The following is a 25,987-nucleotide window of genomic DNA, read 5'->3' on the forward strand; positions in this document are numbered from 1 at the left end:
GGAAGAGGAGGATGATCCCCCCCCAGTAATACTGTAATGTATGAATTCCCCCCCAGTAATACCTGTATTATATGATTCCCCCAGTAATACTGTTATATATGATTCCCCCCCAGTAATAACTGTATATATGACCCCCCCAGTATACTGTAGTATATGATCCCCCTCCAGTAATACTGTAGCTGTAATATATGAATCCCCCCCAGTAATACTGTATAATGATTCCCCTATACTGTATATATGATTCCCCCAAGTAATACTGTATATATGATTCCCCCCCCCCTCATAATACTGTATATATGATTCCCCCCCAGTAATACTGGTATGTATGAATTCCCCCCCACCAGTATACTGTAATATATGATTCCCCCCCCATGAATACTGGATATATGATTCCCCCCCCAGTAATACTGTATATATGATTCCCCCCCAAGTAATACTGTATATATGATTCCCCCCAGTAATACTGTATATATGATTCCCCCCCAGTAATACTGTATGTATGATTCCCCCCCCAGTAAATACTGTATATATGATTCCCCCAGTAATACTGTATATATGATTCCCCCCCAGTAATACTGTATATATGATTCCCCCCCAGTAATACTGTATATATGATTCCCACCCCCAGTAATACTGTTAATATATGATTCCCCCCCCCCAGTAATACTGTATATATGATTCCCCCCAGTAATACTGTATATTAGGGTGATTCACCCCCCCAGTAATACTGTATGTATGATCCCCCCCAGTAATACTGTATATATGATTCGCCTCCCCCAGTAATACTGTATATATGATTCCCCCCAGTAATACTGTATATATGAATCCCCCCCCAGTAATACTGTATATATGATTCCCCCAGTAATACTGTATATATGAATTCCCCCCCCAGTAATACTGTATATATGATTCCCCCCAGTAATACTGTATATATGATCCCGCCCCAGTAATACTGTATATATGATTCCCGTCCCCCAGTAATACTGTATATATGATTCCCCCCCAGTAATACTGTATATATGATTCCCCCCAGTAATACTGTATATATGATCCCCCCCCAGTAATACTGTATATATGATTCCCCCCAGTAATACTGTATTATATGATTCCCCCCCAGTAATACTGTATATATGATTCCCCCCAGTAATACTGTATATATGATTCCCCCCCCTCAGTAATACTGTATGTATGATATACCCCCAGTAATACTGTATGTATAATTTCCCCCCCCCAGTAATACTGTATATATGATTCCCCCCCCAGTAATACTGTATATATGATTTCCCCCCAGTAATACTGTATATATGATTCCCCCCCAGTAATACTGTATCATATGATCCCCCCAGTAATACTGTATATATGATCCCCCCCAGTAATAACTGTATATATGATTCCCCCCGCAGTAATACTGTATATATGAATCCCCCACCCAGTAATACTGTATATATGACCCCCCCCAGTAAATACTGTATATATGATTCCCCCCAGTAATACTGTATATATGATTCCCCCCCCAGTAATACTGTATGTATGATTCCCCCCCCAGTAATACTGTATATATGATCCCCCCCCAGTAATACTGTATATATGACCCCCCCCCCAGTAATACTGTATGTATGATTCCCCCCCCAGTAATACTGTATGTATGATTCCCCCCCCAGTAATACTGTATGTATGATTCCCCCCCAGTAATACTGTATGTATGATTCCCCCCAGTAATACTGTATGTATGATTCCCCCCAGTAATACTGTATATATGATCCCCCCCAGTAATACTGTATATATGATTCCGCTCGCCCAGTAATACTGTATATATGATCCCCCCCCAGTAATACTTTAGATATGATTCCCCCCCTCCAGTAATACTGTAATGTATGATTCCCCCACCAGTAATACTGTATATATGATTCCCCCCCCCAGTAATACTGTATATATGATCCCCCCCAGTAATACTGTATATATGATTCCCACCCCCAGTAATACTGTATGTATGATTCCCCCCCAGTAATACTGTATATATGATTACCCCCCCCAGTAATACTGTATATATGATTCCCCCCCCAGTAACACTGTATATATGATCCCCCCCCAGTAATACTGTATGTATGATTCCCCCGCAGTAATACTGTATATATGATCTCCCCCCCAGTAATACTGTATATATGATTCCCCCCCCAGTAATACTGTATATATGATTCCCCCCAGTAATACTGTATATATGATTCCCCCCCCAGTAATACTGTATATATGATTCCCCCCAGTAACACTGTATATATGATCCCCCCAGTAATACTGTATGTATGATCCCCCCAGTAATAATGTATGATTCCCCCCCCATTAATACTGTATGTATGATTCCCCCCAGTAATACTGTATATATGATTCCCCCCCAGTAATACTGTATGTATTATTCCCCCCCATTAATACTGTATGTATGAATTCCCCCCAGTAATACTGTATGTATGATTTCCCCCCATTAATACTGACAGTATGTATGAATTCCGCCCCCAGTAATACTGTATGTATGATTCCCCCCCAGTAATACTGTATGTATGATTCCCCCCCCAGTAATACTGTATATATGATTCCCCCCCCAGTAATACTGTATATATGATTCCCCCCAGGTAAACTGTATATATGATTCCCACCCCAGTAACACTGTATATATAATTCTGCCCCCCCCCCCCGTTGCAGTGTTTGTCTCCCATGGATCTGTTGAATGCTGTGAATCTGCCCCCGGGCTCCCCCCTGGATGCTGAGGGGTACATGGCTGTTTCTGGGGGGCTCCTGTTCTACATGTCGGACCCCCATACAGCATGTTCTGCCCTGAGGCAGGGGGAGTGGATGAACCAATCACAAACATTCATTAAAAGCCAAGTGGCCCCCAGTGCCCTGGAGACGGCCGAGCATCTGATTGGAGCTGTGCAGCCCCTGTACCGAGGGGGGGAGCAGGTAAGTGCGGGGGGGGGGGGTAAAAGTGGGGTTTGTTTCTTCCTTTGGCCAAGGGACCCAGGCAATTACTCACACTCACTCACAGGAGACTGCTGCCACTCACACTCACTCACAGGAGACTGCTGCCACTCACACTCAGTGACATGAGACTGCTGCCACTCACACTCACTCACAGGAGACTCCTGACACTCACACTCACTCACAGGAGACTGCTGCCACTCACACTCAGTGACATGAGACTGCTGCCACTCACACTCACTCACAGAAGACTGCTGCCACTCACACTCTCTCACAGGAGACTGCTGCCACTCACACTCACTCACAGGAGACTGCTGCCACTCACACTCACCGACATGAGACTGCTGCCACTCACACTCACTGACATGAGACTGCTGCCACTCACACTCACTCACAGGAGGCTGCTGCCACTCACACTCAGTGACATGAGACTGCTGCCACTCACACTCAGTGAGAGATACTTACAATCAGTGAGGGGGGGCCGTGCCAGTGAGTAACTATGAATGAATTGAAACTCTCTGCCCACAGCCATGCCAACGTGGGGAGAACATTATCAATATGACGTCTGAGCCCGACACCGTGACCCCCGAGATTCAGGGGGCTCTCCTTGCCACCGTGTTTGAGGGCAAATGTTTAAATGTCCTTCCACCCCCCGAGTACTTCTTGGGGTACATCTACAATTACCTGGGAAGTGATGGCACCAACCTGAGCCTTGATGGTAAGTCCCCCCCCCTGTCACCTACACAGAACCCACTGATACCCCCCAGAACCCACTGATACCCCCCAGAACCCACCGATACCACTGATACCCCCCAGGACCCCCCCAGAACCCACTGATTCATGTTGCACGGGGGGTACTGTCCCTTTAATGATCAGCACAAGCCCTATTCATGTTGCACTGTGGGGGTACTGTCCCTTTAATGATCAGCACAAGCCCTATTCATGTTGCACTGGGGGGGTGTACTGTCCCTTTAATGATCAGCACAGCCCTATTCATGTTGCACTGGGGGGGGTACTGTCCCTTTAATGATCAGCACAAGCCCTATTCATGTTGCACTGGGGGAGGTGTACTGTCCCTTTAATGATCAGCACAAGCCCTATTCATGTTGCACTGGGGGGAGGTGTACTGTCCCTTTTAATGATCAGCACAAGCCCTATTCATGTTGCACTGGGGGGTACTGTCCCTTTAATGATCAGCCCAAGCCCTATTCATGTTGCACTGGGGGGGTGTACTGTCCCTTTAATGATCAGCACAAGCCCTATTCATGTTGCACTGGGGGGTGTACTGCCCTTTTAATGATCAGCACAAGCCCCTATTCATGATGCACTGGGGGTACTGTCCTTTAACTGATCAGCCCAAGCCCTATTCATGTTGCACTGGGGGTACTGTCCTTTAATGATCAGCACAAGCCCTATTCATGTTGCACGGGGGGTGTACTGTCCTTTAATGATCAGCACAAGCCCTATTCATGTTGCACTGGGGGGGTGTACTGTCCCTTTAATGATCAGCACAAGCCCTATTCGTGTTGCACTGGGGGGGTACTGTCCCTTTAATGATCAGCCCAAGCCCTATTCATGTTGCACTGGGGGGGTACTGTCCCTTTAATGATCAGCACAAGCCCTATTCATGTTGCACTGGGGGGTACTGTCCCTTTAATGATCAGCCCAAGCCCTATTCATGTTGCACTGGGGTACTGGTCCGCCTTTTAATGATCAGCACAGCCCTATTCAATTTGCACTGGGGGTACTGTCCCTTTAATGATCAGCACAAGCCCTATTCATGTTGCACTGGGGGGGTGTACTGTCCCTTTAATGATCAGCACAAAGCCTATTCAATTGTTGCACTGGGGGGGTGTACTGTCCCTTTAATGATCAGCCCAAGCCCTATTCAATGTTGCACTGGGGGGTACTGTCCTTTAATGATCAGCCCAAGCCCTATTCATGTTCACACTGGGGTACTGTCGCCTTTAATGATCAGCACAAGCCCTATTCATGTTGCATGAGGGGGGGGTACTGTCCCTTTAATGATCAGCACAAGCCCTATTCATGTTGCACTGGGGGTACTGTCCCTTTAATGATCAGCACAAGCCCTATTCATGTTGCACTGGGGGGTACTGTCCCTTTAATGATCAGCCCAAGCCCTATTCATGTTGCACTGGGGAGGTGTACTGTCCCTTTAATGATCAGCCCAAGCCCTATTCATGTTGCACTGGGGGGTACTGTCCCTTTAATGATCAGCCCAAGCCTATTTCATGTTGCACTGGGGGGGGTACTGTCCCTTTAATGATCAGCCCAAGCCCTATTCATGTTGCACTGGGGGAGGTGTACTGTCCCTTTAATGATCAGCCCAAGCCCTATTCATGTTGCACTGGGGGAGGTGTACTGTCCCTTTAATGATCAGCACAAGCCCTATTCATGTTGCACTGGGGGAGGTGTACTGTCCCTTTAATGATCAGCCCAAGCCCTATTCATGTTGCACTGGGGGAGGTGTACTGTTCCCTTTAATGATCAGGCCCAAGCCCCTATTCCAAGTTGCACTGGGGGGTACTGTCCCTTTAATGATCAGCCCAAAGCCCTATTCATGTTTTGCACCTGGGGTACTGTCCCTTTTTTTAATGTCAGCACAAGCCACCTTTCATGTTGCACTGGGGGAGGTGTACTGTCGCCTTTAATGATCAGCCCAAGACGTCCTATTCATGTTGCACTGGGGGAGGTGTACTGTCCCTTTAATGATCAGCACAAGCCCTATTCATGTTGCACTGGGGGAAGGTGTACTGTCCCTTTAATGATCAGCCCAAGCCCCCTATTCATGTTGCACTGGGGGAGGTGTACTTGTCCCTTTATGATCAGCCAAGCTATTCTGTTGCAACCTGGGGGTAATGTCCCTTTAATGATCAGCACAAGCCCTATTCATGTTGCTACTGGGGGGTACTGTCCCTTTAATGATCAGCCCACAGCCCTAATTCATGTTGCCTGGGGGTACTGTCCCTTTAATGATGCAAGCCCAAGCCCTATCAATCGTTGCACTGGGGGGTACTGTCTTTAATGATCAGCCCAAGCCCTATTCAAATGTTGCACTGGGGGGGTAACTGTCCCTTTAATGAATCAGGCCCAAGCCCTATTCCATGTTTGCACTGGGGGAGGGTTTACTGTCCCTTTAATGAATGCAGCCCATGTCCATATTCATGTTGCACTGGGGGTACTGGTCCCCTTTAATGATCAGCCAAGCCCTATTCATGTTGCAACTGGGGGTACTTGTTCCCTTTTAATGAATCAGCCCAAGCCCTAATTCATGTTTGCACTGGGGGTACTGTCCCTTTATATGATCAGCACAAAGCCCTATTCATGTTGCACGGGGGGTACTGTCCCTTTTAATGATCAGCACAAGCCCTAATCATGTTGCACCTGGGGGGGTAACTTGTCCTTTAATGGATCAGGCACAAGCCCTATTTCATGTTGCACTGGGGGGTACTGTCCCTTTAATGAATGAGCCCAAGCCCCTATTCATGTTGCACTGGGGGGGGGTACTGGTCCCTTTAATGATAGCACAAAGCCCTATTCATGTTCACTGGGGGGGTACTGTCCCTTTAATGATCACCCAAGCCCTAATTTAATGTTGCACTGGGGGAGTTGTTACTGTACCTTTATGATTCAGCCCCAAGCCCTATTCATGTTGCCACTGGGGGGTATGTCCCTTTAATGAATCAGCCCAAAGCCCTATTTTAATGTTGCACTGGGGGAGTTGTACCGGGTCCCTTTAATGATCAGCCCAAGCCCCTATTCAATGTTGCACTGGGGGGGTGTACTGTCCTTTAATGATCAAGCCCAAGCCCTATTCATGTTGCACTGGGGGGTACTGTCCTTTAATGAAATCAGCCCAAGCCCTATTCATGTTGCAACTGGGGGGGTGACTGTCCCTTTAATGATCAGCCCAAGCCCTATTTCAATGTTCACTGGGGGAGGTTTACTGTCACCTGTAAATGATCAGTCCCATGTCCTATTCATGTTGCAACCTAGGGGGGTACTGTCCTTTAATGATCAAGCACAAGCCCTATTCTGTTGCACTGGGGGGGTACTGTCCCTTTAATGATCAAGCACAAGCCCTATTCATTGTTGCACTGGGGGGTACTGTCCCGTTAATGATCAGCCCAAGCCCTATTCATGTTGCACTGGGGGTACTGTCCCTTTAATGATCAGCCCAAGCCCTATTCATGTTGCACTGGGGGTACTGTCCCTTTAATGATGAGCCCAAGCCCTATTCATGTTGCACTGGGGGGGTACTGCGCCTTTATATCAGCCCAACAGCCCTATTTCATGTTGCACTGGGGGGTACTGTCCCCGTTAATGACAGCGCCAAGCCCCTATTTCATGTTGCACTGGGGGGGTCTGTCCCTTTAATGAATCAGCCCACGCCCTATTTCATGTTGCACTGGGGGTTACTGTCCCTTTAATGATGAGCCCAAGCCCTATTCATGTTGCACTGGGGGGGTACTGTCCCTTTAATGATGAGCCCAAGCCCTAATTTCATGTGCACTGGGGGGTAACTGTCCGCGTTATGATCAGCCCCAAGCCCTATTCAATGTGCACTGGGGGTACTGTCCCTTTAATGATGAGCCCAAGCCCTATTCATTTGCCACTGGGGGGTCTGTCCCTTTAATGATGCAGCCCAAGCCCTATTCATGTTTGCACTGGGGGGGTACTGTCCCGCTTTATGAAATCACCCAAGGCCTATTCAATGTTGCACTGGGGGTACTGTCGCTTTAATGCTGAGCCCAAGCCCTATTCATGTTGGCACTGGGGGGTACTTGTCCCTTTAATGATCCAGGCCCAAGCCCTATTCCATGTTGCACTGGGGGAGGTGTACTGTCCCTTTAATGATCAGCCCAAGCCCTATTCATGTTGCACTGGGGGGTACTGACCTTTAATGATCAGCCCAAGCCCTAATTCATGTTTGCAACTGGGGGGTACTGACCCCTTTTAAATGACTCAGCCCATGCCCATTCATGTGCAGCTGTGGGGGTACTGTCCCTTTAATGATGCCCAAGCCCCTATTCATGGTTGCACCTGGGGGGGACTGTCCTTTAATGATCAGCCCAAGCCCTATTCAGTTTGCACTGGGGGGTACTGTCCCTTTAATGATCAGCCCAAGCCCTATTCATGTTGCACTGGGGGGGGGTACTGTCCCTTTAATGATCAGCCCAAGCCCTATTCATGTTGCACTCGGGGGGGTACAGGGGTGAGACAGATGTATGGGGGTGCCACAGACCTTGTGCTTCTTACTGCCCCCCCAGCTCTTTCCCTGCTGATGACCAACCTGAGCCTGGTGAGGGAGGAGGAACATGGGGACCATGATGGGGAAGACCACGAGGGACACGGAGATGCCCAAGAGATGCCAGACCCTATGGCCCACCGGCGCCGCCTGGCACAAGATAATGCCCCCCACACAAGGCATTGGGTTGAGGTGGGTGAGAAATGATTGGCTGGCAGAGCTGGCCCAGAGCCCACAGACCTTGTGGGGGACTCGGGGTTCATGTAGGGTTGGCCGGCCCATGGGCCAATGGCCTGGGGTATCAGTATGGAGCATTACCCTCCCTATCTTGCCTATAACCTATAACTGCTGTTCTGTGGGGCCCAACCTGCTTCTGCATCTGATCCAGAGAGGGGCAAAAATCCCTTCAGTACCCTCTCCAATCTGCCTCAGGGGGGTATATATCACTGACCCTGAGTTTGTTTACCCCCCAGTCACAACAGTATTGGAGTACAAGTATTTCCTTGTTTTCCAGACATGTTTCAGCCCCCGGGAGTTGTTTGCCATCCATGGGATTGACCCTGACCTGGGCATCTCCCCAGAGCAATTCCCCCACGTTGGCACCAGTCTGATCCAGCTGCAGGTCAGCAAGGTCTGTGCCAGGGGGCAGGAGCCAGGGGGCAACCAGGAGCAACTCAGCATTGCGGAAAGTAAGTACCCATAGCAGCGGGACTTCTGGTGGCCTTCCCCATATCTACAACCCCTAGCCCAGAGTGACTGTTCCCCTAGCCCAGAGTGGCCGTTCCCCTAGCCCAGAGTGGCCATTCCCCTAGCCCAGAGTGGCCGTTCCCCTATCCCAGAGTGGCCGTTCCCCTAGCCCAGAGTGGCCGTTCCCCTAGCCCAGAGTGACCGTTCCCCTATCCCAGAGTGGCCGTTCCCCTAGCCCAGAGTGCCCATTCCCCTAGCCCAGAGTGGCCGTTCCCCTAGCCCAGAGTGGCCGTTCCCCTAGCCCAGAGTGCCCATTCCCCTAGCCCAGAGTGACCGTTCCCCTAGCCCAGAGTGGCCGTTCCCCTAGCCCAGAGTGGCCGTTCCCCTAGCCCAGAGTGGCCGTTCCCTAGCCCAGAGTGACCGTCTCCCTAGCCCAGAGTGACCGTTCCCACTAGCCAGAGTGCCCATTCCCCTAGCCCGTTCCCTAGCCCAGAGTGGCCGTTTCCCCCTAGCCCAGGAGTGGCCGTTCCCCTAGCCCAGAGTGCCGTTCCCCTAGCCCAGAGTGGCCGTTCCCCCTAGCCAGAGTGACCGTTCCCCTAGCCCAGAGTGCCCATCCCCTAGCCCAGACGTGAAAGCCGTTCCCCTAGCCCAGAGTGGCCGTTCCCCTAGCCCAGAGTGCCCATTCCCCTAGCCCAGAGTGCCCAGTTCCCCTAGCCCAGAGTGACCGTTCCCCTAGCCCAGAGTGAACCGTTCCCCTGCCCAGAGTGAACGTGTCCCCTAGCCCAGAGTGCCGTTCCCCTAGCCCAAGAGTGCACGTTCCCCACCCATGAGTGGCCGTTCCCCTAGCCCAGAGTGTCCGTTCCCTAGCCCAGAGTGGCCGTCCCCTAGCCCCAGAGTGAACGCGTTCCCCTAGCCCAGAGTGGCCCGTTCCCCCTAGCCAGAGTGCCCGATTCCCCTAGCCCAGAGTGCCGTTCCCTAATCCAGAGTGGCCGTTCCCCTAGCGCAGAGTGCCCGTTCCCCTAGCCCAGAGTGGCCGTTCCCACTAGCCCAGAGTGAACGTTCCCCTAGCCCAGAGTGCCCATTCCCTAGCCCAGGTGTTCCCCTAGCCCAGAGTGGCCGCCTGAGTGCCGTTCCCCTAGCCAAGAGTGCCCATTCCCCTAGCCCAGAGTGGCCATTCCCCTAGCCAGAGTGACCGTTCCCGCTATGCCAAGAGTGCCCATTCCCCTAGCCCAGAGTGACCGTTCCCCTAGCCCAGAGTGCCTTCCCCTAGCCCAGAAGTGCCCATTCCCCTAGCCCAGAGTGCCAGTTACCTAGCCCAGAGTGACCCTAGCCCGTTCCCCTAAGCCCAGAGTGACCGTTCCCCTAACCCAGAGTGACCGTTCCCCTAGCCCAGAGTGCCCATTCCCCTAGCCCAGAGTGGCCATTCCCCTAGCCCAGAGTGGCCGTTCCCCTAGCCCAGAGTGGCCGTTCCCCTAGCCCAGAGTGACCGTTCCCCTAGCCCAGAGTGCCCGTTCCCCTAGCCCAGAGTGGCCGTTCCCCTAGCCCAGAGTGGCCGTTCCCCAAGCCCTGAGTGGCCGTTCCCCTAGCCCAGAGTGGCCGTTCCCCTAGCCCTGAGTGACCATTCCCCTAGCCCAGAGTGGCCGTACCCCTAGCCCAGAGTGGCCGTTCCCCAAGCCCAGAGTGGCCGTTCCCCTAGCCCAGAGTGACCGTTCCCCTAGCCCTGAGTGACCGTTCCCCTAGCCCTGAGTGACCATTCCCCTAGCCCAGAGTGCCCATTCCCCTAGCCCTGAGTGACCGTTCCCCTAGCCCAGAGTGCCCATTCCCCAGCCCAGAGTGGCCGTTCCAGCTCAGCAGCCGTGTAGCAGGAATGATCCAGGCCCTCAGATTTGCCCCAGCAGCTGCCCATCCTGTGCTGGCTAGGGTGCCAGTGGCACTGCCCAGTGCTTAGGGGAAAGTGAGGGCACATCTGTCACAGAACCTGGCTTAGTTCCGACCCAGTAAAATCTGGTGGATCTTAGGACCCTGTACCAGGAGTGACACTGGGAGGGTTGGGCAGTGGGGCAGTTACCCGTAGGCAGTGCCAGTGTGCCTGCTCAGTATGTGGGGGGGTTGGTTTTATACAAGGTGCTTATGTAAGTGAACTGAGGGGCAGTTTGTGTGTTGCAGAATATATCTATGGCACAATTGCCACGCTGGTGGTATCTCTGTGTGCCCTGCTGGGAATCTCCATCCTGCTCTGTACTTCCTGCACCACCGCCTACCAGTACATCATCCAGTTCTTTGTCAGCCTGGCCGTCGGCTCCCTGACTGGCGATGCCGTGTTGCACCTGATACCCCAGGTAACGCTGCTCCTGGCTACCTGTAGGGGGCCTCCTCGGGTTATTGCCCCTTTGGTTCTTACCGTTTCCTCTCCTTTGTGCTTTATTGATGGGCAGCTTCTCGGCCTGCACGGCCATAGTGACCCCCAGGGGCACTCGCACCAGGAGGAGGAGGATCGCTCTCACATCTGGAAGCTTCTGGCGGTGCTGGGGGGCATCTATTTGTTCTTCCTCATGGAAAAGCTCTTTAGTATCTTGATGATATCGGGGGTAAGTACATTGACAGGGTGGGAAATAGCGCCCTCTAGGGGGAAGTGAGAGTAAGGGTTAAACATGAGGTTGCCCTGGGAGTCCGTTTGGTGTACTTACCTTTGTATATGGGTAGGAAACTGGCACAGGGCCGGGTACAGAGGGTGGGGTCACTGGTACATTCCCTACTGGGAGTGAGGTTCTTAGTGGGGTCCCTCAGGGTTCTGTATTGGGGTCACTCATTCATTAATGATTTGGGGGGGCGCAGTAAGTAACGTATCAGTGTTTGGCACAGGACTCTGCCACCCAATTCATTCCCCCCAGGGTGGGGCACCTTGCAGCAGGGTCTGGGCAAACTGGCACTCTGGGAGACTAAGTGGCAGATGGGGGGAATTAACACACTTTGGGGGCAAATCTTAGAGCAGAGGGGCACCTCCCAGGCTCATAATCCCCCAGTTCAGTGTCAGGCTCAGTGGGTTTTGCCTCCAGTTGGTACCAGAGCCCATTGAGTCATATTTGCCCCCTGTTTGTAACCCAGGAGGAGGCTGAGGGTGCCAACCACGGACACTGTGACCACGGATTGTCCCTGCAGAACTACCACCAGGACAAGGAAAGGCGGAAGGAGCAGAAGTCGGAATCCCAAGCTGACCTGGTAGGGAACTGATGGTGTACACGGTACCCCTCTACCCTGCGGCAGGGCATTTAGGGCATCACCGTGACGGTGCCATCACTTCCTGCATAATTGGGCTTTATTCTAACTTTATTCTATTCTCCCTGTAATGACCAATCAGCTGCTGCACCATTAGCCCTGCCCCCTCATTATAATAATCCATGCACCATTATAACCTGTAGGTCTGTGCTACCGACGTGGAATTTGGGAGTGGAAGGCAAAAAGCCAAGAGCCGAGGTAAGTACCCAGTTAAGTACCAACCGCATGTGCAAACGTGGGTATTTGTTGGGTATCTCTTGCCCCACAGAGCGTCAGTCTCACCCACATGCCCCGCTGGCACAATAGCCACTGAGGGTTCAGCTAGGGATTCAGTCAGTGCGTAGGCAAACACTGCCATCTGGGGGATAGAAGTATTTTACCATCATCTGACTGATGGCGCCACCTCTGGGCACAGAATAGTATTGGAACATGTTCTGTTAAAGGAACAGTAACACCAAAAAATGAAAGTGTATAAAAGTAACTAAAATATAATGTGCTGCTGCCTGCACTGGTAAAAGTTGTGTGTTTGCTTCAGAAAGTCTACTATAATTTATATAAATAAGCTGCTATGTAGCCATGGAGGCAGCCATTCAAAGGAGAAAAGGCACAGGCACATAGCAGATAACAGATAAACCCCCATTATATTCTACAGAACTTATCTGTTATCTGCTATGTAACCTGTGCCTTTTCTCCTTTTTTCCAGCTTGAATGGCAGCCCCCGGGGCTACACAGCGGGGTATTTATATAAACTATAGTAGGGTTTCTGTAGCAAACACCCCAGCTGTACCAGTGCAGGAATGGCTCCCCCCGGGGCTACACAGCGGGGTATTTATATAAACTATAGTAGGGTTTCTGTAGCAAACACCCCAGCTGTACCAGTGCAGGAACGGCTGCCCCCGGGGCTACACAGCGGGGTATTTATATAAACTATAGTAGGGTTTCTGTAGCAAACACCCCAGCTGTACCAGTGCAGGAATGGCTGCCCCCGGGGCTACACAGCGGGGTATTTATATAAACTATAGTAGGGTTTCTGTAGCAAACACCCCAGCTGTACCAGTGCAGGAATGGCTGCCCCCGGGGCTACACAGCGGGGTATTTATATAAACTATAGTAGGGTTTCTGTAGCAAACACCCCAGCTGTACCAGTGCAGGAATGGCTGCCCCCGGGGCTACACAGCGGGGTATTTATATAAACTATAGTAGGGTTTCTGTAGCAAACACCCCAGCTGTACCGGTGCAGGAATGGCTGCCCCCGGGGCTACACAGCGGGGTATTTATATAAACTATAGTAGGGTTTCTGTAGCAAACACCCCAGCTGTACCGGTGCAGGAATGGCTGCCCCCGGGGTTACACAGCGGGGTATTTATATAAACTATAGTAGGGTTTCTGTAGCAAACACCCCAGCTGTACCAGTGCAGGAATGGCTGCCCCCGGGGCTACACAGCGGGGTATTTATATAAACTATAGTAGGGTTTCTGTAGCAAACACCCCAGCTGTACCGGTGCAGGAACGGCTGCCCCCGGGGCTACACAGCGGGGTATTTATATAAACTATAGTAGGGTTTCTGTAGCAAACACCCCAGCTGTACCAGTGCAGGAATGGCTGCCCCCGGGGCTACACAGCGGGGTATTTATATAAACTATAGTAGGGTTTCTGTAGCAAAACACCCCAGCTGTACCGGTGCAGGAATGGCTGCCCCCCGGGGCTACACAGCGGGGTATTTATATAAACTATAGTAGGGTTTCTGTAGGCAAACACCCGCTGTACCAGTGCAGGAACAGCTGCCCCCGGGGCTACACAGCGGGGTAATTTATATAAACTATAGTAGGGTTTCTGTAGCAAACACCCCAGCTGTAACCAGTGCAGGAATGGCTGCCCCCGGGGCTACACAGCGGGGTATTTATATAAACTATAGTAAGGGTTTCTGTAGCAAACACCCCAGCTGTACCAGTGCAGGAACGGCTGCCCCAGGGGCTACACAGCGGGGTATTTATATAAACTATAGTAGGGTTTCTGTAGCAAACACCCCAGCTGTACCAGTGCAGGAATGGCTGCCCCTGGGGCTACACAGCGGGTATTTATATAAACTATAGTAGGGTTTCTGTAGCAAACACCCCCAGCTGTACCAGTGCAGGAATGGCTGCCCCCGGGGCTACACAGCGGGGTATTTATATAAACTATAGTAGGGTTTCTGTAGCAAACACCCCAGCTGTACCAGTGCAGGAATAGCTGCCCCCGGGGCTACACAGCGGGGTATTTATATAAACTATAGTAGGGTTTCTGTAGCAAACACCCCAGCTGTACCAGTGCAGGAATGGCTGCCCCCGGGGCTACACAGCGGGGTATTTATATAAACTATAGTAGGGTTTCTGTAGCAAACACCCCAGCTGTACCAGTGCAGGAATGGCTGCCCCCGGGGCTACACAGCGGGGTATTTATATAAATTATAGTAGGGTTTCTGTAGCAAACACCCCAGCTGTACCGGTGCGGGAATGGCTGCCCCCGGGGCTACACAGCGGGGTATTTATATAAACTATAGTAGGGTTTCTGTAGCAAACACCCCAGCTGTACCGGTGCAGGAACGGCTGCCCCCGGGGCTACACAGCGGGGTATTTATATAAACTATAGTAGGGTTTCTGTAGCAAACACCCCAGCTGTACCAGTGGCAGGAATGGCTGCCCCCGGGGCTACACAGCGGGGTATTTATATAAACTATAGTAGGGTTTCTGTAGCAAACACACCAGCTGTACCGGTGCAGGAATGACTGCCCCCGGGGCTACACAGCGGGGTATTTATATAAACTATAGTAGGGTTTTTGTAGCAAACACCCCAGCTGTACCAGTGCAGGAATGGCTGCCCCCGGGGCTACACAGCGGGGTATTTATATAAACTATAGTAGGGTTTCTGTAGCAAACACCCCAGCTGTACCGGTGCAGGAATGGCTGCCCCCGGGGCTACACAGCGGGGTATTTATATAAACTATAGTAGGGTTTCTGTAGCAAACACCCCAGCTGTACCAGTGCAGGAATGGCTGCCCCCGGGGCTACACAGCGGGGTATTTATATAAACTATAGTAGGGTTTCTGTAGCAAACACCCCAGCTGTACCAGTGCAGGAACGGCTGCCCCCGGGGCTACACAGCGGGGTATTTATATAAACTATAGTAGGGTTTCTGTAGCAAACACCCCAGCTGTACCGGTGCAGGAATGGCTGCCCCCGGGGCTACACAGCGGGGTATTTATATAAACTATAGTAGGGTTTCTGTAGCAAACACCCCAGCTGTACCGGTGCAGGAACGGCTGCCCCCGGGGCTACACAGCGGGGTATTTATATAAACTATAGTAGGGTTTCTGTAGCAAACACCCCAGCTGTACCAGTGCAGGAATGGCTGCCCCCGGGGCTACACAGCGGGGTATTTATATAAACTATAGTAGGGTTTCTGTAGCAAACACCCCAGCTTGTACCAGTGCAGGAATGGCTGCCCCCGGGGCTACACAGCGGGGTATTTATATAAACTATAGTAGGGTTTCTGTAGCAAACACCCCAGCTGTACCAGTGCAGGAATGGCTGCCCCCGGGGCTACACAGCGGGGTATTTATATAAACTATAGTAGGGTTTCTGTAGCAAACACACCAGCTGTACCGGTGCAGGAATGACTGCCCCCGGGGCTACACAGCGGGGTATTTATATAAACTATAGTAGGGTTTTTGTAGCAAACACCCCAGCTGTACCAGTGCAGGAATGGCTGCCCGGGGCTACACAGCGGGGGTATTTATATAAACTATAGTAGGGTTTCTGTAGCAAACACCCCAGCTGTACCAGTGCAGGAATGGCTGCCCCCGGGGCTACACAGCGGGGTATTTATATAAACTATAGTAGGGTTTCTGTAGCAAACACCCCAGCTGTACCGGTGCAGGAATGGCTGCCCCCGGGGCTACACAGCGGGGGTATTTATATAAACTATAGTAGGGTTTCTGTAGCAAACACCCCAGCTGTACCAGTGCAGGAATGGCTGCCCCCGGGGCTACACAGCGGGGGTATTTATATAAACTATAGTAGGGTTTCTGTAGCAAACACCCCAGCTGTACCGGTGCAGGAATGGCTGCCCCCGGGGCTACACAGCGGGGTATTTATATAAACTATAGTAGGGTTTCTGTAGCAAACACCCCAGCTGTACCAGTGCAGGAATGGCTGCCCCCGGGGCTACACAGCGGGGTATTTATATAAACTATAGTAGGGTTTCTGTAGCAAACACCCCAGCTGTACCAGTGCAGGAATGGCTGCCCCCGGGGCTACACAGCGGGGTATTTATATAAACTATAGTAGGGTTTCTGTAGCAAACACCCCAGCTGTACCGGTGCAGGAATGGCTGCCCCCGGGGCTACACAGCGGGGTATTTATATAAACTATAGTAGGGTTTCTGTAGCAAACACCCCAGCTGTACCAGTGCAGGAATGGCTGCCCCCGGGGCTACACAGCGGGGTATTTATATAAACTATAGTAGGGTTTCTGTAGCAAACACCCCAGCTGTACCGGTGCAGGAATGGCTGCCCCCGGGGCTACACAGCGGGGTATTTATATAAACTATAGTAGGGTTTCTGTAGCAAACACCCCAGCTGTACCAGTGCAGGAATGGCTGCCCCCGGGGCTACACAGCGGGGTATTTATATAAACTATAGTAGGGTTTCTGTAGCAAACACCCCAGCTGTACCAGTGCAGGAACGGCTGCCCCCGGGGCTACACAGCGGGGTATTTATATAAACTATAGTAGGGTTTCTGTAGCAAACACCCCAGCTGTACCAGTGCAGGAACGGCTGCCCCCGGGGCTACACAGCGGGGTATTTATATAAACTATAGTAGGGTTTCTGTAGCAAACACCCCAGCTGTACCAGTGCAGGAACGGCTGCCCCCGGGGCTACACAGCGGGGTATTTATATAAACTATAGTAGGGTTTCTGTAGCAAACACCCCAGCTGTACCAGTGCAGGAACGGCTGCCCCCGGGGCTACACAGCGGGGTATTATATAAACTATAGTAGGGTTTCTGTAGCAAACACCCCAGCTGTACCCGGTGCAGGAATGGCTGCCCCGGGGCTACACAGCGGGGTATTTATATAAACTATAGTAGGGTTTCTGTAGCAAACACCCCAGCTGTACCAGTGCAGGAATGGCTGCCCCCGGGGCTACACAGCGGGGTATTTATATAAACTATAGTAGGGTTTCTGTAGCAAACACCCCAGCTGTACCAGTGCAGGAACGGCTGCCCCCGGGGCTACACAGCGGGGTATTTATATAAACTATAGTAGGGTTTCTGTAGCAAACACCCCAGCTGTACCGGTGCAGGAATGGCTGCCCCCGGGGCTACACAGCGGGGTATTTATATAAACTATAGTAGGGTTTCTGTAGCAAACACACAACTTTTACCAGTGCAGGAACGGCTGCCCCCGGGGCTACACAGCAGATTATTATATCAATTATAGTAGTGTTACTATAGCAAACACACCAGTTTTACCAGTGCAGGGCAACAGTGCATTATATTTTTATTACTTTAAAGCTCTTTCATTTTTTGGTGTTACTGTTCCTTTAATTGGAGAAATTGCACCATCTTCTGGCCGTGGGTTACACTGTAGCACCTTCTGGCCGTGGGTTACACTGTGGCACCTTCTGGCCGTGGGTTACACTGTGGCACCTTCTGGCCGTGGGTTACACTGTGGCACCTTCTGGCCGTGGGTTACACTGTGGCACCTTCTGGCCGTGGGTTACACTGTGGCCCCTTCTGGCCGTGGGTTACACTGTGGCCCCCTTCTGGCCGTGGGTTACACTGTGGCACCTTCTGGCCGTGGGTTACACTGTGGCACCTTCTGGCCGTGGGTTACACTGTGGCACCTTCTGGCAGTGGGTTACATTGTGGCACCTTCTGGCCGTGGGTAACACTGTGGCACCTTCAGGCCGTGGGTTACACTGTGGCACCTTCTGGCTGTGGGTTACACTGTGGCACCTTCTGGCCGTGGGTAACACTGTGGCACCTTCTGGCCGTGGGTTACACTGTGGAACCTTCTGGCCGTGGGTTACACTGTGGCACCTTCTGGCCGTGGGTTACACTGTGGCACCTTCTGGCCGTGGGTTACACTGTGGAACCTTCTGGCTGTGGGTAACCCTGTGGCACCTTCTGGCCGTGGGTTACACTGTGGCACCTTCTGGCCGTGGGTTACACTGTGGAACCTTCTGGCCGTGGTTACACTGTGGCACCTTCTGGCCGTGGGTTACACTGTGGAACCTTCTGGCCGTGGGTTACATTGTGGCACCTTCTGGCCGTGGGTAACACTGTGGAACCTTCTGGCCGTGGGTTACATTGTGGCACCTTCTGGTCGTGGGTAACACTGTGGCACCTTCTGGCTGTGGGTAACCCTGTGGCACCTTCTGGCCGTGGGTTACACTGTGGCACCTTCTGGCCGTGGGTTACACTGTGGCACCTTCTAGCCGTGGGTAACACTGTGGCACCTTCTGGCCGTGGGTTACACTGTGGCACCTTCTGGCCGTGGGTTACACTGTGGCACCTTCTGGCCGTGGGTTACACTGTGGCACCTTCTGGCCGTGGGTTACACTGTGGCACCTTCTGGCCGTGGGTTACACTGTGGCACCTTCTGGCCGTGGGTTACACTGTGGCACCTTCTGGCCGTGGGTTACACTGTGGCACCTTCTGGCCGTGGGTTACACTGTGGCACCTTCTGGCAGTGGGTAACACTATGGCACCTTCTGGCTGTGGGTTACACTGTGGCACCTTCTGGCCGTGGGTAACACTATGGCACCTTCTGGCTGTGGGTTACACTGTGGCACCTTCTGGCCGTGGGTTACACTGTGGCACCTTCTGGCCGTGGGTTACACTGTGGCACCTTCTGGCCGTGGGTAACACTGTGGCACCTTCTGGCCGTGGGTTACACTATGGCACCTTCTGGCCGTGGGTTACACTGTGGCACCTTCTGGCTGTGGGTTACACTGTGGCACCTGTGGCAATGGACCCCCATGATAAGAACATATACTTTATAAGTCAATGGACCCACATGATAAAAAAAAGCCTCGTTTTGGCCTTCAAAAAGGAAAAGCCCTAAAGGGGAACTAAGGTAGAGGGCAATGCTGGTGGATGATTTGTGGATCCAAGTATCTTAGGGTCTCGCCAGCAGTCTCTGTTGGAGACAAACTACTCACTCTCACCATGTGATGTCTCTTTTCATTGATCCAGAGCTGCAGATGATCCCCTACATGATCACCATTGGAGACGCCATTCATAACTTTGCCGATGGTTTGGCTATAGGAGCTGCATTCTCCACCTCTTGGAAAACTGGATTGGCGACATCTCTGGCTGTTTTATGCCACGAACTCCCCCACGAACTTGGTATGTCTCACCCTGTACGCTGGCCTAGATAGAATGGAACGATAGGATGTAAGAATCTGTGACTCTCCCATTCCCAGTGCAGGGAGACAAGGGGAACCATGGGATATGGAGTCTGCACCCTCCCACTGCAGGGTGACACAGAGATGCAGAGAGAAAGGAAATATGGGGAAGGATGGGGGGGCTAAGGGCTAAGTTGTTCTGGGGGTTTGCAATGACAAGTGACTCCCTGCCCCCAGGTGATTTTGCTGCCCTTCTCCATGCCGGTCTCCGGGTGCGTTGGGCTCTACTCCTGAACTTCTCCAGTGCCCTCACCGCATTCATTGGCCTGTACATCTCGCTGTCCATCTCGGCCGATGAAGCCGTCCAGCAGTGGATCTTCACTGTAGCCACCGGCCTCTTCCTCTATGTTGCTCTGGCAGATATGGTGAGACCACCCTCTTCTTATCATAACTGTACCCCAGTATACCTCTCTATATCATCACTGTACCCCAGTATACCTCTCTATATCATCACTGTACCCCAGTATACCTCTCTATATCATCACTGTACCCCAGTATACCTCTCTATATCATCACTGTACCCCAGTATACCTCTCTATATCATCCCTGTACCCCAATGGCCCTCTCTATATCATCCCTGTACCCCAGTATACCTCTCTATATCATCACTGTACCCCAGTATACCTCTCTATATCATCACTGTACCCCAGTATACCTCTCTATATCATCACTGTACCCCAGTATACCTCTCTATATCATCCCTGTACCCCAATGGCCCTCTCTAATTCTCTCTTTGTATCATCGCTGTACCCCAACAGCCCTCTCTAATTCTCTCTTTGTATCATCGCTGTACCCCAATGGCCCTCTCTAATTCTCTCTTTGTATCATCGCTATACCCCAATGGCCCTCTCTAATTCTCTCTTTGTATGATCACTGTACCCCAACAGCCCTCTCTAATTCTCTCTTTGTATCATCACTGTACCCCAATATACCTCTCTATATTATCACCGTACCCCAATGGACCTCTCTAATTCTTTCTTTGTATCATCACTGTACCCCAATGGCCCTCTCTAATTCTCTCTTTGTATCATCACTGTACCCCAACAACCCTCTCTAATTCTTTCTTTGTATCATTGCTGTACCCCAATGGCCCTCTCTAATTCTCTCTTTGTATCATCACTGTACCCCAATATACCTCTCTATATTATCACCTTATCCCAGTATACCTCTCTATATCATCACTGTACCTCAACGGACCTCTCTAATTCTCTCTTTGTATCATCACTGTACCCCAACAACCCTCTCTAATTCTCTCTTTGTGTCATCACTGTACCCCAATATACCTCTCTATATTATAACCGTATCCCAGTATACCTCTCTATATCATCACTGTACCCCAACGGACCTCTCTAATTCTTTCTTTGTATCATCACTGTACCCCAATAGCTCTCTTTAATTCTCTCTTTGTATCATCACTGTACCACAATGTTGCCCTAATTCTCTCTTTGTATCACCTCAAACACAAGGTCAGTATGGATAATTCCCCTATAGACTTGCCAGACAGAAGGTCATTGGAGACTTTGGGCAGCACCACCTCAGTTGAATGCAGTGGGTCAGGAAGAGGTTTAGAAGAGAGAAAGTGGGTTAAGTGGTTATAAAGAGAACATGAGAAAGGGTGGTAACTGGGAGGGGATCAAGGGAGGGTCTTTGGAAGGGGGATCCCAGTGGGGAAAGGGAGACAGAAGTGCTGGACACGTGGTGGGCGAGATGTGCCCGGATTGGATCAAGGGAAGGTACCTCCTCCTTATTCACCAGGAAGAATTGTAACAGTGTGGCATGATGGGAGTGAGGGGTGTCTTGTGTGCCAGGGTGATGTTAGGGTGCTAGCCCGTGTGTGCTGGGGTGATGTTAGGGTGCTGGTCTGTGTGTGTTGGGGTGATGTTAGGGTGCTGGTCTGTGTATGCCGGGGTGATGTTAGGGTGCTGGCCTGTGTGTGTTGGGGTGATGTTAGGGTGCTGGTCTGTGTGTGTTGGGGTGATGTTAGGTGCAGGCCTATAAGGTTAGGGTTCTGTAGAGAAAGCAGACAAAGGACCCACCCCAGTGAGTATATGTGAAGGATATGATACCACGGTCCCTCTCTTTGTATAAATGACCCGGGTTCTTGCCTTTCAGCTTCCCGCCATGATGAATGTGAAGCTCCACAGACCCTGGATCCTCTTCTTTCTCCATAATCTGGGGATTCTTTTGGGCTGGGTAATCCTCCTGATTTTATCACTTTATGAGGACAATATTGCCCTGTGAGGTCACCAATCTGCCTCAGAACATTGGTTCTGACCTTCCCGGGTATCTCCTACCTGAAGACAAAGCCGGATTGTCCAAAGAACATTCTATTCTAAGTCTTTATTGGGAAAGAATGAAACCGTGTTCCATTAAACTTGCTCTCAGACTTCTTTTGTGATCCAAAAACCAAATGGGTCAGGAGATTTGTGCTGGGTCCTTGGGGAGGTATCTCTCTGTAGACTGCCGGGGGGTTCTGTAGATCTAAGTTGAGGTCCAAAGCCTCCCCCTGTTTTGCTTTCCTTTGGGAAAGAACCAAAGAGTCCATTTCAGTGAGGGGCAGAGCGGCGCCACTATGTGCCCAGTTGGGCAACTAACAGAACAAAGTCTCGGGTTTCGGGCTGGAACTGAAAACCTCACCAGAGACAGAATTTTCTTTAAGTTTCAATAAAGAAATGATTGTTGAATGTTCCTAATCACAAATGTTCTGACATAAAGATGACAGGAGCCCCCTGAATGGTGGGCTGCACAATAGATTCCCCAGGGGAGGGACGGGTTACTGGGGGAGACTGGTGCCGCTGCTGGTACTGAAGCACCGTGATGAATTGGGTCGGGCTCCTGTGCCATTTCCTGGTACAGCTGGACCCAGAGATAAAACTCCTCCTTCAGCGCCTGTAGGCATGTATCGCAGTAACAAAAGACTTGTATACAAAATGATGCTTACTTTGCCTTTAATTGATTAAATGAGAGGTGAAAATGTGCAGACTGGGGTCACACAAGCCAAATGTGGGTTCTGGTACTGCCATACCCACTGCCCCGAGCAGCACTGAGTTGGCACAGGTGGAGTCGCCCCACAAGTCCCTGTCCATGTCAGGCATAGGGGACACCCTGACGTCACAGTGTCCTCTTTGGGTCCTTTCCCCCATTATAATCTATGAGAAAGGGAATCTAGTGGATCCATACAGGCCTATCATCTATGAGAAAGGGAATCTAGTGGATCCATACAGGCCTATCATCTATGAGAAAGGGAATCTAGTGAATCCATACAGACCTATAATCTATGAGAAAGGGAATCTAGTGGGACCATACAGGCCTATCATCTATGAGAAAGGGAATCTAGTGAATCCATACAGGCCTATCATCTATGAGAAAGGGAATCTAGTGAATCCATACAGGCCTATAATCTATGAGAAAGGGAATCTAGTGGATCCATACAACTATAATCTATGAGAAAGGGAATCTAGTGAATCCATACAGACCTATAATCTATGAGAAAGGGAATCTAGTGAATCCATACAGGCCTATAATCTATGAGAAAGGGAATCTAGTGGATCCATACAGGCCTATAATCTATGAGAAAGGGAATCTAGTGGGACCATACAGGCCTATCATCTATGAGAAAGGGAATCTAGTGGGACCATACAGGCCTATCATCTATGAGAAAGGGAATCTAGTGGGACCATACAGACCTATAATCTATGAGAAAGGGAATCTAGTGAATCCATACAGACCTATAATCTATGAGAAAGGGAATCTAGTGGGACCATACAGGCCTATCATCTATGAGAAAGGGAATCTAGTGGATCCATACAGGCCTATAATCTATGAGAAAGGGAATCTAGTGGATCCATACAGGCCTATCATCTATGAGAAAGGGAATCTAGTGGATCCATACAGGCCTATAATCTATGAGAAAGGGAATCTAGTGAATCCATACAGGCCTATAATCTATGAGAAAGGGAATCTAGTGGGACCATACAGGCCTATCATCTATGAGAAAGGGAATCTAGTGAATCCATACAGACCTATAATCTATGAGAAAGGGAATCTAGTGGGACCATACAGGCCTATCATCTATGAGAAAGGGAATCTAGTGGATCCATACAGGCCTATAATCTATGAGAAAGGGAATCTAGTGGATCCATACAGGCCTATCATCTATGAGAAAGGGAATCTAGTGGATCCATACAGGCCTATAATCTATGAGAAAGGGAATCTAGTGAATCCATACAGGCCTATAATCTATGAGAAAGGGAATCTAGTGGGACCATACAGGCCTATCATCTATGAGAAAGGGAATCTAGTGGGACCATACAGGCCTATCATCTATGAGAAAGGGAATCTAGTGGATCCATACAGACCTATCATCTATGAGAAAGGGAATCTAGTGAATCCATACAGACCTATAATCTATGAGAAAGGGAATCTAGTGGGACCATACAGGCCTATCATCTATGAGAAAGGGAATCTAGTGAATCCATACAGGCCTATCATCTATGAGAAAGGGAATCTAGTGAATCCATACAGGCCTATAATCTATAAGAAAGGGAATCTAGTGGATCCATACAGGCCTATCATCTATGAGAAAGGGAATCTAGTGAATCCATACAGACTTATAATCTATGAGAAAGGGAATCTAGTGAATCCATACAGGCCTATCATCTATGAGAAAGGGAATCTAGTGGGACCATACAGGCCTATCATCTATGAGAAAGGGAATCTAGTGGATCCATACAGGCCTATCATCTATGAGAAAGGGAATCTAGTGGATCCATACAAGCCTATCATCTATGAGAAAGGGAATCTAGTGGATCCATACATGCCCATCATCCATGAGAAAGGGAATCTAGTGAATCCATACAGGCCTATCATCTATGAGAAAGGGAATCTAGTGAATCCATACAGGCCTATCATCTATGAGAAAGGGAATCTAGAGGATCCCCACAGGCCTATCATCTATGACAGTGTTGTCGAAATTTCTGTGGCCGGTATTTCTCTAGCATACATAGTGGAGGGCCGCTAATGGAAGCCAGTTTTAAACCACACCCACTTCAAACCACACCCATATTATCACAAGAGCTTTTAAGACCATACCCACATTAATGGTGGCAGCACAGCAAAAACCCAAATGCTTGGTGCTCACTGCGGGAATTCTGGCACTAGTGTTTAATATAGACTGTAGGGGGGAAAGATGGGAGTTAGGAAGGCCGGTTAGTAGCAGGTTACAGTAGCCCAGTCGGGATAGGATGAGAGCATGCATGAGCAGCCTAGCTGTTACAGTAGAAAGAAAGGGACGGATTTTGGCAATATTGTGTAAGAAAAAGTGACAGGTTTTGACAGTGAAGTTAGTATGGTCAGAGAAGGAGAGACTGGAGTCAAAGATCCCCCCCAAACAACGCGCCGAATGACAGGGTTGATGAGGGTACCAACAATAGAGATAGAGAAGGGGGGGTAGGACCAGGCTTAGGCGGAAAGATCATTAGTTCAGTTTTTGTTAGGTTCAGTTCAACGAGGTGGCGTTGGTTCATCCAATTAGAGATAGCCAGGAGGCAGTTAGAGATAGCCAGATTGCAGTTAGAGATAGCTAGGAGGCAGTTAGAGATAGCCAGGAGGCAGTTAGAGATAGCTAGGAGGCAGTTAGAGATAGCCAGGAGGCAGTTAGAGATAGCCAGGGGGCAGTTAGAGATTCGAGTCTCAGTTTCAACTGTTAATGAAGGGGTCGAAAAATGGGAGAATTGTTTTCATACTTACCATGATTCTCCTTTCCTGGTCACTCTCCATATCAGCATTGCAACCGGGAGGCCCCTCCCACCCCGCCTACCAATCAGACTGTCCCTCCCTTAACCAAACCTATAAGTATACCTGTAGGTACCCACCTAACAATTCTCCCTTTTCCTGGTCACTCCATATCAGCATTACAACTGGATGTACCAAGCCATGCTGCACGCCAAATAGGATGGGAAAAACTCACAGAGACTTAAAGTGACTACAATTAATTTAATGAAGAGAAGGCAAGATGACATCCTGAAGCAAATGCATGACTACTAGATTCAGACAAGTCAAGCTGATAGGGTCTGATGAAGGCCCTGGCTGATGACCATGAGGCCACCTCACAAATCTGTGCCGGAGGAACCTCAGCCCAAGCCGCCCAGGAAGCTGAAACAGCCCTAGTCGAGTGTGCCTTTAAACCCTCTGGAGCTAGCTTGCCTTGAGAAATTTTCTGTAACTCCTCCATATTCTGCAAATCCGAAGGAAAAACAGGCAAGAAAATTTCCCTCTTGAGATGGAACGTCGAGGCAACCTTGGGCAGGAATGACTTAACTGGCTTCAAAATGACTC

The 25,987-nt window shown here is 50.3% G+C and overlaps 1 protein-coding gene across 2 annotated transcripts in view; it reads left to right on the top strand.

Moving 5' to 3' along the window:
• Nucleotides 1-22,041, top strand: part of slc39a4 (solute carrier family 39 (zinc transporter), member 4) — a 38,245-nt gene extending 16,204 nt beyond the window's left edge. Inside the window, exons 2-12 of one of the 2 annotated variants that reach the window (XM_031904508.1) lie at nt 2,695-2,952; nt 3,499-3,688; nt 8,262-8,431; nt 8,754-8,928; nt 11,093-11,265; nt 11,362-11,514; nt 12,032-12,145; nt 12,346-12,400; nt 19,440-19,592; nt 19,829-20,016; nt 21,764-22,041. In XM_031904508.1, coding sequence (XP_031760368.1) covers nt 2,695-2,952; nt 3,499-3,688; nt 8,262-8,431; nt 8,754-8,928; nt 11,093-11,265; nt 11,362-11,514; nt 12,032-12,145; nt 12,346-12,400; nt 19,440-19,592; nt 19,829-20,016; nt 21,764-21,892 — 1,758 coding nt within the window. In that variant the 3' untranslated portion in view covers nt 21,893-22,041. The remainder of the gene's footprint in view (nt 1-2,694; nt 2,953-3,498; nt 3,689-8,261; nt 8,432-8,753; nt 8,929-11,092; nt 11,266-11,361; nt 11,515-12,031; nt 12,146-12,345; nt 12,401-19,439; nt 19,593-19,828; nt 20,017-21,763) is intronic. The other variant, XM_031904509.1, reaches the window with a different exon arrangement.
• The last annotated feature ends 3,946 nt before the right edge of the window (nt 22,042-25,987 follow it).

The sequence above is a fragment of the Xenopus tropicalis genome, chromosome 6 (assembly GCF_000004195.4).
Source record: "Xenopus tropicalis strain Nigerian chromosome 6, UCB_Xtro_10.0, whole genome shotgun sequence".
NCBI lineage: Eukaryota > Metazoa > Chordata > Amphibia > Anura > Pipidae > Xenopus > Xenopus tropicalis.